This window comes from Diorhabda carinulata, chromosome X, assembly GCF_026250575.1.
Source record: "Diorhabda carinulata isolate Delta chromosome X, icDioCari1.1, whole genome shotgun sequence".
Lineage (NCBI taxonomy): Eukaryota > Metazoa > Arthropoda > Insecta > Coleoptera > Chrysomelidae > Diorhabda > Diorhabda carinulata.
Genome location: NC_079472.1, coordinates 15,180,221 through 15,196,295, shown reverse-complemented (window position 1 = coordinate 15,196,295; position 16,075 = coordinate 15,180,221). Strand labels below are relative to the sequence as shown.

General features: G+C 31.0%; 2 protein-coding genes across 3 annotated transcripts; one reads left to right on the top strand and one right to left on the bottom strand.

The window, feature by feature from the left end:
- The first annotated feature begins 109 nt into the window (after positions 1 to 109).
- On the top strand, positions 110 to 13,795 carry LOC130902080 (TOM1-like protein 2). Of its 2 annotated transcripts, XM_057813893.1 has the most exons (9): positions 110 to 261; positions 1,526 to 1,773; positions 2,080 to 2,283; positions 4,026 to 4,235; positions 5,213 to 5,516; positions 5,968 to 6,088; positions 7,058 to 7,136; positions 7,969 to 8,019; positions 9,524 to 13,795. In XM_057813893.1, the coding sequence occupies exons 1-9, from the start codon at positions 198 to 200 to the stop codon at positions 9,677 to 9,679; spliced, it is 1,437 nt and encodes a 478-aa protein (XP_057669876.1). In that variant the 5' UTR covers positions 110 to 197; the 3' UTR covers positions 9,680 to 13,795. The 2 variants fall into 2 exon arrangements, with proteins under 2 accessions (XP_057669876.1, XP_057669877.1); XM_057813894.1 differs by lacking the exon at positions 7,969 to 8,019.
- A 627-nt stretch (positions 13,796 to 14,422) lies between these two features.
- On the bottom strand, positions 14,423 to 15,477 carry LOC130902079 (ubiquitin-conjugating enzyme E2 G2). Its single transcript, XM_057813892.1, has 5 exons — positions 15,303 to 15,477; positions 15,145 to 15,226; positions 14,970 to 15,088; positions 14,779 to 14,919; positions 14,423 to 14,697 (listed from the first exon to the last, which is right to left on the bottom strand). The coding sequence occupies exons 1-5, from the start codon at positions 15,343 to 15,345 to the stop codon at positions 14,579 to 14,581; spliced, it is 504 nt and encodes a 167-aa protein (XP_057669875.1). The 5' UTR covers positions 15,346 to 15,477; the 3' UTR covers positions 14,423 to 14,578.
- Positions 15,478 to 16,075: the final 598 nt, after the last annotated feature.

The window sequence follows — 16,075 nt, the reverse complement described above, 5'->3', positions numbered from 1 at the left end:
CGTCCTTGTGGAAGAGTCCTTGACTAACGATGTGTTTGTTTTCTTACTCCAACATGCAAACTCTGTGTAATTTTAAAGTTGGCGACATTGAGAATGGAAAGAAACTGTTGACATTGACAAGTATGAAATTGTCAAATGTAGATCTGTATTCTATAGAAAAACAATAATATTTTGGTGTCTCCGTTATACATTGAAAAATGTCGTTTATATCTAATGCTCTAATTGGTAATCCATTTTCAACTACCGTGGGTAGTAAAATCGGTAAGTTGTTTTGTAAAGTTTCTTAATATTTGTATTATAAAATTATAATCTGCTTTTCATATTCTAGTCAGTGTTTACACCTTCCAATTTAATACGTATTTTTAATATACCTTAATAGCAATTAATTTATCAAGTCTAGATTTATTTTTGAGATATTCTATAAGTTTTTGTGTTTTTAATATAAGGTAATCATACGTAGAACTAGACAAATAAATAAATTCTAATTTGATTAGCTATTCATTTTGAAATATTTGTAGGGCCAATATTTCAAAGAATCTATTACATTAGTTTTTGATGTGGCATAAAAATATTTTATTAAAGCAATTTAAATATAGTGAAACAGGGTTTGAAAAATGTATTCAAATATAAAATATGTATCTTATAATTTGATTTATTACTACTTATCTCATGTAAATAAATATCTTATTTATCTCTGTTTATTATAGATTTAAGATTCCAGTTTAGTTAGCTAGAAAATTAACTTTTGGTTTTCTGTCGAAAATTTTGAATAAATTATTTAATAATTTTGAGAAAAACACAAATGATATTTATGTGACCTGGGAAATTATTGTTTCTAGAGAATATGGCCTCTGTTTCAAAATAAAGGTCATAAGCTCAATTAATAGTTATTTGCCATGTTTTGAACCTTTCCTCAGTGTAAACAAAGTAGTTTGTATGATATTATTGTTTTATGAACTATTAGTCACTGTAGGTGACAAATGGAACTATAACGGTGATATATAATGTAATGAAATGTACTGTGCATATTAAGCACAGAATTTAATTCAAAGAACTACCCCATGGTGCTCTAAATTATAATTTTTGCTATTTAAGGGGTTTTATATTGTTTTTTCTGCCATATACTTTATGAATCCTGGGGGAACATTTATATTTTGTGTTTGCTTCTCCTATTTTTGCAGTTCCTGATATATAACGAATAAATGTGTCAAGTGCTTTTTGTATCTCATTTGTATCTTTGAAATGTGTGTAAATGTTTCTTAAAAAATATTTATGAGTTATTTTCAACCCTTATCTTGTCTGCTTGGTAAATTGTGAACTTGGAATTTTGGAAAATACAGACTTTTTAGGGTAAATTGAGTGGTTTTGTACATCATAAATCAAACTCCCAACTAAAATGAATGAATGAAATCCATACATAATGAAAGTAACAGCCAAATTATGGTCTCAGAAACATCCTAACCCACTATTTAAACTCTGGTTTTATGCATAAAATAGTGAAATTTTTAAAGCTATATTGTCTTAGAACAAGCTACTGATGGCTCCCTGGCATCTGAAAATTGGGCCCTTAATATGGAAATATGTGATCTTGTAAATGAAACAGATGATGGACCTAGAGATGCAATTAAAGCAATTCGAAAGCGGCTTACACAAAATGCAGGAAAAAATTATACCATTGTTATGTACACTCTGATTATATTAGAAACTTGTGTAAAGAACTGTGGAAAGAAATTTCATGTTTTAGTGTGTAACAAGGATTTTATACAGGAGCTGGTAAGTGTTATCTATACATTTATTGTCCTTTAAATGGATTTACTAAAAATTATGAAAGAAAAATAGGGGGACAGTGGCTCAAAGTAATTATTAATGTGAAAGCTTCATACAATAATCTAGATTCTGTGTACCAAATGGCTCCATTATTCAGTATAGCGGGCTTGGAGTCACAAATTTACTGATCATGTTACCTGTTTACTTTGTTTTCAATAAAATAATCTCGTAAAACTGAAACGTGAAAAACTTCAAACTTACCACAGTCAATTTTTGAAAATTGTATAATCATGTTTCGAGTTTTTGATTTAGGTTAAATTAATTGGACCAAAAAACGATCCACCAACAGCTGTACAAGAAAAAGTTTTGAGTTTAATTCAATCGTGGGCTAGTGCTTTTCAAAGCATACCAGAATTGTCTGGTGTTACTACAGTATATCAGGATCTTCTAGCAAAAGGAATAGAATTTCCTCCAACTGATTTAGATTCACTAGCTCCTATACATACACCTAAAAAGGTAAGTACACTTATCATAATCATTGTTATTATGGTTTCCTTTGTATTCTTCCATATTGAAATTAAATAGAAGTTTCTCTATAAATTTTTCTGGATTCATTTTTATCTTCTTATCTGTTTTACCTAGAAATTTTTTATATCTTACTCTTCACTTCCCCATTTAAAAAGTTGTTTCTGTACACGAAAAATATTAATAATCTCAGCAACTGGGTTAAATGGATCCTCCTACTTAATCTGAAAACCTTCTGGCTTTTTTAGTACTATCTTCCTTTGTTCTAAATACCCATTTTGTCTGAATAGATGTTTTTTCAGGTGGTAAATTTGATTTTGTCCAAATACTAGGTTTTTTGTGAGAATTTAATTATTTTTCAATCGTCTCTTTCCTTTCTTTGATTTTTAGTGAGTAATACTCTACTGGATCACTGTGATCAGTGGATATTAGACAGTATGCATTGTATATCTCAGATTCCCTTAGATATTTTGGTTTATTTATTTTTCTACCTCGAGTTGTTTCATCTATTGTTGTTATAGTTTCTTGTAGAGTCTCCAAACTATCCTCTTTATTACCATCCTTTGATTCACTTCAATCTCGATTTTGTCTTCTCTTTGAGATGTACTGGAATGTTTTAACACCATTTTATTAAATAATTGTCTACAAACAATAAATTATAGTGGGACGCCGCTGAATCCAAAATCTTTTGTTACAATTTTTTTTTATTACACAGAAGTTAATTTTTGTTTCAAGTTGAGATAAGGTACAACTTATGTCTTATCTAATAAGGAAAACATTATCAATATATGTCCTTAAAATAAACATTTTGCTGCTAATTTGTATGCGAAAACGTTTTTAAAGATAATATTTATGTATATTCAAAATATAAAAGTAATTTAATATTATTAAATATATTTCAGTATTAATTTTATTTGCCAAATGAAATTTCATATGAATATGAACTTTGTTAACTCAGTAAAGTCAAAAAACTGTCTACAAAACTTTCGATGGAATATTCGATATCGAGTCAACAATTTTTTTTATATAAATTAACCAAACCAAAATTATACAACTCAATATAATTTTTTTTATTATTATTTTAATAAAAGTGTTTTTAAAAAATTAATTTTTAAAAAGAATATACTTATTAGGGTGATAGAAGAATCCTTATAGATCCTCGTAGTTTTCAAGTTTTTAATACATTATACATGTCAGCCATCTTGACCCTTAATTTCTGTTTTACAGTGTGTTTGAATAGAATTAGAATTATGTGGTCTTTACAGTAGTCGTAAATGCAATTTAATAGTTTACGAAAAACTAACAATACATACAAGGGTTATCTAATTAAGAAATAAAACGGTATTTCCATACTCATTTTTATTTTCAAACACAGTCTCCTTTTAAGTCTATAACTTTAGTACAACGATGCTATAATCTTTTTAACGTCCTCGTCTGATGAAAATATCTCTCTTGCAAGTAAAACTTTGAGGTTAGGAAGCAAGAAAAAATCGCTGGGGGTTAGATCTGGTGAATATGGGGGGTGGTTAACTAATGAAATTTTGTGGTGGCTTGTACGCTTGTATAAATATATTTCCTCATATCGATAAGTGTTAACATCTCTGTTTAAATAAATATTTTGGAGTATAGAGTTATGTAGATGATATGAATCATTTGAAACGACTTTTATCCGACAGTTTGTATTACAATCCGAACGAAATCAAAATGAATGATGTGTTTTGATTTATTTTCAGAGTGTAACTAGTTCAGATATACCATTATCATCACCTAAACCAACTTCTCCCAGACCTGCTACGGTATCTCATGGAATATTGACACCCGAACAAAGGGCCAAATTGCAATCTGAATTAGATGTGGTACAGAGCAATATGGCTGTTTTGGGAGAAATGTTGTTCGAAGTTAAACCAGGAGAGGAACAACCCGATGAACTCGAATTGTTACAGGTTTGTTTTAATATATATATATATATATATATATATATATATATATATATATATATATATATATATATATATATATATATTGATGTATTGGCTGATTTGTTTTCGAAAAAAAAATTCTCACCAAGTTGGAGCTGTTTATATCAATTTTAAATTTTAAGTATTTTCAATTTAATTTCTAATATTCACTTTTTGCTATAATGTAAGTCAGTTTGATGGATCTTGTGGGGAATTTTGTGCTCTTTGAAGTCGCTTTGAAATTTTTTTGTGTAACTAGCAGTGGTTCATCAAGCACAATTTTTGAAGAAAAAATGTTTTACTTCCATATATATACAAAAAATAACGGTAACAGACTAAAAAAACAGTATAATTCGTTATGTATATAATTGAACAACTGTTACATAAAATTAATAGAATCAACATTAAATTTCAAAATAATGATATATGAAGAAGAAATTACGAAAGTGTACCCTTAGTGTATTAGAAAAAAGCAGATATCGTAAAAGAATATGATGAAAAGAATTGAAAATCGCTCAAAAAACTATAAAAGTGAATAAAAAATCACCAATTCACAAATTGATGGTTAAATTAAACGAATTTCACTTCAAAGTGCTTCCTCGTCCACCGTATAGTCCAGACCAGTCCCCAGTGACTACTGATGTCAAAAAGATGCTCGTTGGTAAGAAATTGAAGCCTATTTTGAGGCGAAAAAAGATAAATCTTCCTACAAGCACGGCATCGAGAAGTTAAAGAAGGTATTAAATGATTGTATTGCTCTTGAAGGAGATTTTTTGCCAAAAAAAAAAAAATGTGTTTTTCTCAGTTAGTCACACGATTTAATGAATGACGTGTTATTTCCCAACTTAATCTATAAATACTGTCACCTTCAGGTTGATTTCTCTTGTTATTTGATATGTTAATGTCTTAGTTTCAGCGGAATCGCTAATGAATTTATTTTTTTTTTATTATTATTATTACAGGAATTACACATTACGTGTAAAAATATGCAAAAAAGACTGGTAGAATTGATCAACAAAATTTCTAATGATGGAATGTGTGAAGAACTCCTCAGAATTAACGACGAGCTTAATAATTTGTTTCTAAGGTACAGCAGATGGGAAAAGAACAGAGACGTTGGAATCAAATCCGCTTCAACGGTTCTTGCTAAGGCTATGCCTCCGACGTCATCTTCTACTACTACTACTACCACCCCCAAACCACCATTGGAAGCTAGTGATAGTCTTATAGATTTTGACGATGTACCAAAGTCTTTAAATGGATTAAGTAAGATAGTTATTTATAATTAATACGATTTATTCAAATATTGGAATAACCATTTTATTATATATATATATATATATATATATATATATATATATATATATATATATATATATATATATATATATATATATATAGGGTGTAGCGAAAATAAATGTTTTATTACCTTGCTGTTTAGGTTCAAATATTAATTGTACAATGTTTTGGAGGTACTTCAATCGCAATAGATAAAATGAATAGATAAATGAAATAGATAAAATAAAACCCCCGTATAATGGAATGGAATACTATATACAATTGATCGAAGGTTGAACTAATTCAGTCAGGTTATTGTGCTATTTCTTGGGCTCTTTTTCTTGTTTTATCTTCGTCTTTTTGGCACTCGTCTCTTCGATATTTTGATCTCAAGATTGAAAATTGAAACGCCCTCTTAATAATAACAAATTTTTTTCAGCTCTCACTCCAAATAAATCAGCGGGAGATGCATGTGGCGAAATTAACGAAAAGACAACGACAGACGAATTTGACATGTTCGCTCAATCTAGAAACGTTACTTATGAAAGTTCCAAGAAGAGGTAGGAATTGATTTATTATTTTATCCTAATTACTAATATTGTATAAGTGATTTAGATAATATTTTTCTCAAGGGCATCTATGATAGACTATTTTCTTCCTAATCAAATGCATTTTGAATCGTGTATATTTTGCTATATCACCTTAGACAACGCTGTAACAGAAATAATGTCCACAACTGTTTTAATACATTAGGCAACCAACATTACAATTACACTGCTCTCTTTTTTAAGGTTAGATAACCATAATCAGAGTTATTCCGTGAAAGACAAGTGACAATTGATATTTTTTTGAAATTCGAACCGGCTTTTGTTAATCCTGATAAAACAGAAAGTTACTAGTCCCACAACCGTTTTAGTACATTAGGCAACCAACCTTACAATTATACAGCTCTGTGTTTCAATGTTAAATAACCATTATCTGATTTATTGTGTGAAAGATGAGTGACAATTGACTTTTTTTTGACATTCGAACGGCTTCTGTTAATTATAATTAAACACTTAAAAACAAGTATTTCTTAATTTGATGATCTTTTGAATAGTTACAATATTCAAGGCCCTAACATATGGTATTTCATACTTTGATGGTCCTTCCAACATTTATAAACTTTAAGGCACCAACAACTAATAAGCTTGATGTAGAAAAAAAATCTTGGTGCTAATCGCTCCTCCATTCAATTTATATTTCTAATTAATGATTCTAACAAAGACTTTTCTTCATGTATAATAGGGTGATTTCCAAATTAATTTTTTGGTGTTTTAGTTGGGATTTCAAAATCTCGAAAACGAAGCGAGATATCGAAAACCTTTATTCTTCATTTTCGTTTCATTTTGGCCTAAATTAGTTTAACCCATTATCAAATTGCGGAACCGCTGGTATCGTACTCTTCCGGGACCATTTATGAAAAAAAAATTTATAGCATGTTACTATTGAAAATAATTTTCAGTGTTGATAATTTTTTTTTCTTCCAGTGGAAGCACTTATAAGGATAATATTGATCCTGATCAAATTTCCGGTGGTTTGAGCTCTATAACTCAAAAAAAACCGACCGTAAGTATATATTTGAATGCTCACAACTAATGAAAAAACCAAAACTGTCGAAAAAATCAAAAATATTTAATTTGGAATGTTCTCAATCGCAATTAGTTGAATTATCGAAGTAAAGTAAACAGTTTTTAAAATTGGTATAGAAACGAAAATAATAATTTTATTAAAAATTGCAATAGAAAAAACTTTTAATGAAAATATCTTTGAAAATTACCACTAAAACTCTTCAATATTCGCTGAATATTCACGAAATTAGTTTCCGTAATTCCGGGAGAGATACAGAAATTTTATTAGATAAAACATTGGATTTATATGGAAAATTGAAAGACTGGGACTATGGAAATCCGGGACGGTTGCAGCTCTCAACTGAATTCCCAATTGTTGTAGTTGAGTTGAATTTGTTTGTTTATGGTGTACCGGTTGAGTCCTTTGGGTGTGATGAAACTCCGACTTGGCAAAAAATAAAATAAGGAAAGAAACGGGAACACAGATGGAAATAACTGAAGAAGGAACGAGTAGGTAGAACAGATTTGAATAAAAAGTAGATAAAAAAACTGAATTATTATTTTTTTGAAATATACCAAATTTGCTTAAACAAAAGGAAATCCATAATCTCTTGAATTATGGTTAACGCTTGGGGCGTCTACATATTCCTTTAATGGGGTGGATTACCCTTGTTCTTTCATTGAAAATTCCCATACTGAACATATGTATAATAATTATTTTTCATGAAATTCGACAGATTTGTATTTTTTTGAATTTCAATGTTTGTGTGTGTTTTTCTTTTTTCGTTTGAGCTTGTTAAAAATATGATGTTGCTTTATATGTTGTACAGAATCCAGACGAACTCGAAATTGACGAAATGGCCAATTGGTTAGGTAGAACGGTAAGTTCTAATTACGCAACATCGATATATTCTAATATATACTAACATCCAAATATAAGAAATATCTAGAAACGTCTAATTGTTAATGGAAAATTGTATTAAATCAGTTTATTTCAAGGCCTTCATTCGATATTTGCAATAGTCCCAATCCCAACGTCGAAAATTTTTTTCGTGACTCTGCATTTCATCGTACTGCCTCCAAACTTCTCCAAAAAGGAGGCTGTTTTTCGTTCGACTTTCCCTTTCGAAGTACGTTAGCCTTGTGCTGAAATGGGCAAGACCCTCGCATGCTTTTAACTTGTTCGCAGAATCTGCAGTTGTCGTTGTATTTTTAGCTGATATGGTTATGAATCTTTTGGATTGTTTTAGGCCAAAGTGCTTCGACAATAAGACGCCATCCATTCAGTTCGTTGTTGATGTAACATCTCATGATGCCATAGTAGGGTTCTGGTCCAAAATATGCCCTTTTTTGGCTATCTCGTCTGCTTCTCCATAACCTGGTATACCCTGATGTCCAGTTGCCACATTAGTATTACTTTGTTATTGTTAACTGGTGCTTTTGGAGTTTGTTCACTCTCTCACGCTACCTTGAAAGTGCATTTAATGTCCAATTGTTTTCCTTACACTAGCTTCGAACTATGTATACCAAAAATTCGTTTGTTACCCGTTCCTTTCTCCCTTTTTCTGTAAACAATAAATTATTTCGAGATTAAGATTGAGGAGAGGAAAAGGCAGATCAAAATAAGCAGAAATCACCTTGATAAAAACGTGTGCGGCTAGTTGGCCGCTCCAAAGACACTGACCAACTCTGAGTGAGCGACGACTGTTAAGTTGACTCAAATAGATGGCGTTAACAGTTTGAAAGTTATTAGTCTGATTTTTCAACATTGGTTTTAGATAAAATTGAGTATTTCCAGATTTTTCTACTACCATATTAACAATTAGAAAATAATTAGTAGAAATTATAAAGCCACGTCGGTAAGTAGTCTTAGACTGTATGGTCAGTAGACAAGGCAGAATCGTCTGTAGTTGTTAATTCACTTCACACCTTTTCACCTCACCTTTCCTGCACTAACAACTTAATAAAATTAATTGTGTTAAAAACTACAGGGTGTTCCGGGTCTTGATGCAAAAAATTCGGGGGTGAGTAGATGATGTGACTTGAAAAAAATTCTCATACGACCTCTCGTTGGTTACCGAATTTATAACCATTGGGCATGACCCGTTCCTGACATTCAGATAGTGGATAATCATCCATTAAAATTTCATAATGTTTGAATGTATAATTTAGAAAATATAGTTTTGATTTCGCAACTTTAGAGGCCTATAACTTTTTATGTCGCGTCTTCTACTCCCGAGTTTTTTGCATCAATCCCGATACACCCTGTATATTTATAAATATAAATTGTACATAGTATTCGCTTTTGACGACTGGTAAATATTTTGCTTCGAAATTATTATTTCATGTAATGCTTTGAAAAATAATTGTTTTTTAATTTTGTAGACTGGAATCGAGGAATCTGTGACGAGTAGTGATTTTGACAGGTTTTTAGCGGAAAGGGCCGCCGCAGCTGAAAATTTACCGACTATAGTTTGTACAACGAGTACAAAAACGACGGATACATCCAAAGAGAAAACAACCGATAAATCGGCTATATAATGATAAGTGTATAATTAGAATATGATTGTGGAAAAAAGTTACGTTACCCCCTTTTATAAACGATTAAAATGAAAATTTAAAAATCATAATAAAACTTCAAATCCCATATTTCACTTATTAGTTACTGAAAAATTAGTATTTGAAGTTATTTCGTAACCGATTAATTTTATTGAATCTCGTAAATGATAATTATTAAAAATACTTTGTTTGAGCGATCATTGTGATTAAAAGGAAACTAAAACGGTCTGGAAAATTCAAAATTCACATTATTAATTAGCTTAATTCAATATAATGTTCTTGAACGCCTTACACTCAGTGTACATATAAAGTAATAACCAATACTAGATAAAATTGTTAATTTAATAAGAAAAAAGCAAATTAAAGACTAGAACAAAAACTAACATTCAATCAGACTAAATGTATTGATTCAATATTTAGTTAAGTTACACTTCAGTAATTATTTTAGCTCCTCTTGTCTACTTTCTTGTGATTGAGCACGTTACCTGTTGGTACCTTTTATTCGTTTCTAGCTCTATTATTTTTTGCCCATATTTTTCAAAATTCCTCCAATAATACTCATGCCCAGCTGTCTCCCCTTTTCATAGCATCTGTATTTAACTCATATTTAATTCATATTTCGTTTGTTCTCAGCTCATGCTTCGTTTGCTCCTCAACGATCTTCATTTTTTAATCGAGTTTCCATTTCTGTATTTGTTATGTTTAATTACTTGTTGCCCATTTGGTTATCTTTTACTGAATATTCCATTGTATTTCCATTTTTCTTTGTTTAGTTTCTTTTCATCTCGTATTTTTACATTCCACCATGCATTCCGCTCTTTTCATTCCTGTTATACCACATCTTTATTTGCCTGCTCTTACGAATGTATTTCTAAAGAATTCCCACAGTTCTTTCAGAAAGGTTATGGTTGTTCATCACCTTACTTAACAGATACCTAACCTAACCTAACTCTGGGCATATTCTTAAAGGTACATTATTATCGCTTAGTCTGTAGTTTTTAATTGTTTTTCCATATTTTGATGAAGCACTGTATTTTTCATAGTTAAAAACATTGCTAAATGAACGCGCATTGGTCTATAGTCAATAAACAATTCCAACATTGGAAGGAATGAGCTTAAAATTTGCTAGATGTCGTTTGAGATAAAGGGAAAAATATAAAAATGTAATTGTGGTGACTTCTATTCGATATTTTTTTCAATGTGATAAAAATAAATTGTCTAAATTTTATTTATAGGTACTTACAAAGATATTTTTACGTTGCAACATCTACAACTACATTTTTTTTTTTCATTCTAATAATTTTTTTTTGTTTTCCGTCTGATGATTGGTTACAAATATCGCTGTTCTAGTTGATTTCTGTATTTATAGCAACATTACGTGAAATATTGGAAGTGGAGTTTGACAATGAAAAATAAAAGCATTATATTTAAACTGTCCTGATTAAGATTACCAGAATAAAAAAAAATTTTATGAAATTGTTATGCTTCATTTTGTATTATTTATAAAACATATACATAGCTTTAAATAGGGGGAAATATTTTTTGCGCCTTTATTCTGGATCAATGTATTTTTTCTCTTAGCTCTTTTGAAATAAGTTAGACGTACGTGTCCTCAATGGTTCATAGGTTAATCCAAATTGTCAATCAAAAAAATCTTTCTATCAGTGCATAAACTACAATACTACCACATTTCGTAGAAATCCGAGTTCATTTCACCATTTCCGGTCTCCATTTTGAAGCTACCATTATGAAAAAACTAACCCCAAATACAAAATCAGCGACCGAAAAAAAACCCATATACTAAATTTCGTCGCAATTGTAGATCATTTCACTACTTCCGGTCTCCATTTTCAAGTCGCCATTTTGTTAGAAACACAACCAAGCCCAACGTAATCACACGGTAAACCCCCAAATACCAAATTTCGTGACAATCGAAGTTCATTTAACTACTTTTTGTTTCCATTTTGAAGCCGCCATTTTGTTTGTGAAAAAACTAACCCCAGATACGTATTCAGCGACCTGAAAAAAATCCAGATACTAAATTTTGTCGTAATCGGAGTTCATTTAACTACTTCCGGTGTCCATTTTTAAACCACCATTTTGTTTGTGAAAAAAATAACCGCAGATACGTAATAAGCCTCCGGAAAAATCTCCAAATACCAAATTTCGTGTCTATCGGATTTCATTTCACTACTTCCGGTCTCCATTTTGTAGCGACCATTTGATTAGTGAAAAAACTAGCCCCAAATACATAATCAGCGTAATCAACCATATACCAAATTTCGTGTCTATCAAAGCTCATTTCAAACCTCCGCATACTCAATCGGTTCGTTTTAAAGACTTATGGCCAGTTTTTCGGTCTTTTGTCCCACTGTGCGACAGACGAACGAAAAATTTGGAACGACAGAAAAAACGCCTCCCTTTAAAAAATTAATATTTTTGGTACCACCATCGTTTTGGTTGACATTCTTGAACAACTTATTTATCTAGAGGGCAATCACAAACATAATTTTGCTTCCAAAATATTTATATCAAGCTGTTTATTGGTGGATGCTTTATATTATACAATTTTTATTCTACTGTAATCTATAATTGCGACAATTATTTTTTTGTCAAAAAAAAAACAAATATTTTCCAATTTAGATTTTAATGAAACATTCCATGTGATTGGTAATAGGTTAAAATTATTGTTATATAGCGACATATATTCAAAAAATCGAGTTTGAAAAACCGTTATTTTTAAAAGAGGAAGTAGAAATTCTTCATATTATAGAATATTCCTTCTCACTATCAAATATTGTACAAATCCAGTGATTCAAAATGTCTGCGGATATATGTTGGTATAGATTCATTTGGTGTCACCTACTATCCTCCTGAGCTAGTTTATTTCTTACAAATATTTTAGGTTATAATTGACCTGTTGCTGAAGTCAGTATCATTGAAGAAGCTAGAAGTTTCTCCATAGCATCCACAGCAAAAAAAACTCCAGTTTGGGGGGCCACCAAATGAAGAACAGTCACACATTATCGAAAACCAGAGTCAAGACAAAAAAATACTTTAAGAGCTTTGAACCTAAGTACCATATGTATCAAATTGACTAAGGCTACAAAATTTGTGTTTAGTTATGTTATAGATACAAGGTTGTGATTTTATTGGAATAATTGTCATGTTAATGTTTTTTTCTTCATGATTACTAACACACCAACTTTTAAAAGTGTTACAACTCCTTTTTATATTTATTTTCCCAAGTAAATTTCAATAGATACTGATAAGAATAGAACAGTTTTTGGTTCTGGAGAAAGTGTACCGGAAGTATCCTTCTTCGTGGAACTACAATAATAACTACAACATCGTCCAAGTAACTCTTAGAAATGAATTGATTCATCATTTGTGCAGATATTGGGGTTATTTGCAGTCCTAAATATGCGTTGTAGAGTGAGTTATAGATCACTAGATATGAATCTCATAGTAAAGTTCTAGCGTGATCTCAACAGTTCTGAAAACATATGTGAGAGCTCTGACACATTCTAGAATAATAGAGGTAGGAGAGTTCTAGCAGAGTCTCGTCATTTCTATACCAGTTCAGAGATAGTTCTACCACAATCTCGCTAGTTCTAAACCAGTTCTGAGAGAGTTCCAGCACAATATCGACCGTTCTAAAGCAGTTCTTAAAACATATGTGAGAGTTCTGGCACATTCTAAAATAGTAGGGAGAGATTAAATTTCGCATGTTTTATTTTTTCTCGTATCCTTTCTTTTTATACCACATCCCTTAAAAGGTGGAGGTACTAGGGGAGTGCAGTGCTTTTGAAAGTAAGGTTAGAAAGATGATTCATTTGTTTCTCTTTGGTTATTACAAAAACGGGTTCTGCAATGCCAGTATAAAAACTGGTTATTTGAAAAAGGATCTGATCATTTAATGTAATTATTTATACTGCCATTGTTGAATCATTCCAAAGTAAAAATAATATTTATTGATTGCACTATATGTAATTAAGTGTTGTTATAAATCATTTATAATACTAAAATTGTTAATTATTTGAACTTATATATCTTGTTTTAATATGTATTAAACCAATAAAGGTATTTATATATTCATTTGATAGTTTTAATAATGAATAAATGAACCTGTAACATGTAAAACTTTGTCGGTGACAAGAAGTAACACGGATTGAACAAGAATTCATAGAAATAGTTTCTAGGCTAGTGCTGGAGTGCAAAATATTCACTACAAAATTTTCTTGAATGGCAAATGTTCTATATCATTTCAACACGGAAGCCAATAAAATCAACGATAATTTGACTGCTTATATACCTATATCGCGTCGAATCTTTTATAGAGCCATAACGGTGTAGTTGGTAATGTGTCGAAGTGTTAAATTTCCTACACGGAGTTTGGAAGTTCGAATCCTCTGTCAAACGAAATTTTTATGAAATACGCCACTTACTCTTAGTAACAAACGAACTTGAGCTTATTTTAAAAATGATTTCAACTTTTTATTTCGATGTGCTTTCAAAAAGCGTTTTTTGATTTTATTAACTAAATTATTTTCTTTGAAAGCATGTTTTTTTAATTTTTTCAAACTATATTTATTCAATTGATACACAACTCTTGTATATTCTTCGCTGATTACATACCTATACATCTCGTCAAAGCTTGCGTCGAGCCGCAAGGGTGAAGTTGTCAAAGAGCTTGGTTTTAAACACTAATAAAAAAGCAAAAAGTATTTTTTTCTCTTATCCCCTTAAACAAATCCCCAAACACAATTTTTTTATTTGATATTAAATTACAATATATTACAATAACAGTTATTACTAAATAAAAATATTTATTATAGAAAAACAATAAATTGAAATAGGATCTAGTATAATCTTTTAAAGTTAAGTAGGAATGCCTAAAGTTCTTCTTACAATTTTCTCGGCTATTCGATTAAATTCATCTCTATTTTCTCTCCACATTTTGGCAGCATCTACATTTGCACCACTCTCGTCGTTCGGCTCTAAAAAGAGAAAATTTATATTTACCACATAAATGCGAGGTCAATCCTAGCTACACGCTTCTGAGTTACAAGACATTTTACCTGCCAACATACTAATAACTGAAAGTAGAATTTTCTCTACACTTTGTACAGGTGACCATCTTTCGGCACTAGATTCATAACCCATAGGATCGTCTCCGGGTGCATGTAAAATTGAAATACAAACTCTGCCATCAGAATAAACTGAAAAAATTAACTAATATTTTTGTTGTTTTCCAAAACAGGCGACTTACTATTTGGATGAAACATTTCACAAGTAAATTGCATTTTGGGTGGACTTAGTGGATAATCCGGAGGAAAAATCAATTTTGCAGGAAATACACCTCCCTCAAAACAAGTACCTTCTGGACCCCTGAAATGTAATAAAATCTTATAATAATTCAAAAACAATAATGCATTTGGTATTACGTGATTAAAGCTTCCCATTCAAAAAAATTTTCTTCATTAATAGGACCGGCTATAATTCCTTCTGGAGGGTTCAAGGTTAATTCTGAAACAATATTATTTGTTACTATTTTTAAAAAATTTCGCTTTTACAAGACAAGTATAAATTGAATAATATATACGTTTGTATTCAGCCATAAGTCTTCGTAAAGCTGATCCAGCCATAATTTTTCTCTTGTCAAGTTTTGTTCCTGACTACTAATAAAAAGAAATTTACATTTAAAAAAATAATAACCCTTTCTTACAAAAGGATATGTGTGTTTGATAAATAATACGGATCTGTTTTGACAATTTGGATGACAACCACAGATCTAAAACATATCTCGACGTAATAAAAACAATAACAGTCTGGTTTGTTCAATGAAAAGTCCGAGATCGCTTATAATACATACTCGAAAAAGCAACTTCATATCGAATTTGAGCATTCTAACGAATATTGTATTCAATTGCAATTAAAATGCTCACGCGCTGGATGCGGGATTCAATTACGCATGCGTCAAGGTGCTGATTGCTGTCTCCGTTCCGCAAAAATACGTGACGAACGTCCATTCCGTACCGTGTGATTGAGCCCTAATATGCTCGCCACACGTACTTCGAAAAAAGTTATATGAGGTCTGCTCTTTTCAACTGCATTGGGACTATACCGGACTGGACCAGTGCAGTCCAGTTCATGAGTGTATAGAATTAGTTCGATCGTATACAAAGAGCGATTTAGTCTTTTTTAATATTATACATTCGTCCGATGACGAAGATGTAGACCACCGTTTCCAGAGTACACTTATTGCACTGCACTGGCTGAACTGACTCTAGACCTAGTGTAAGCAGTACAGTGAACGGGGTGAACTAGCTCTGTTGCACTGCTACTAAGAGCAACGACACTAGCGCTAGTTCTGCT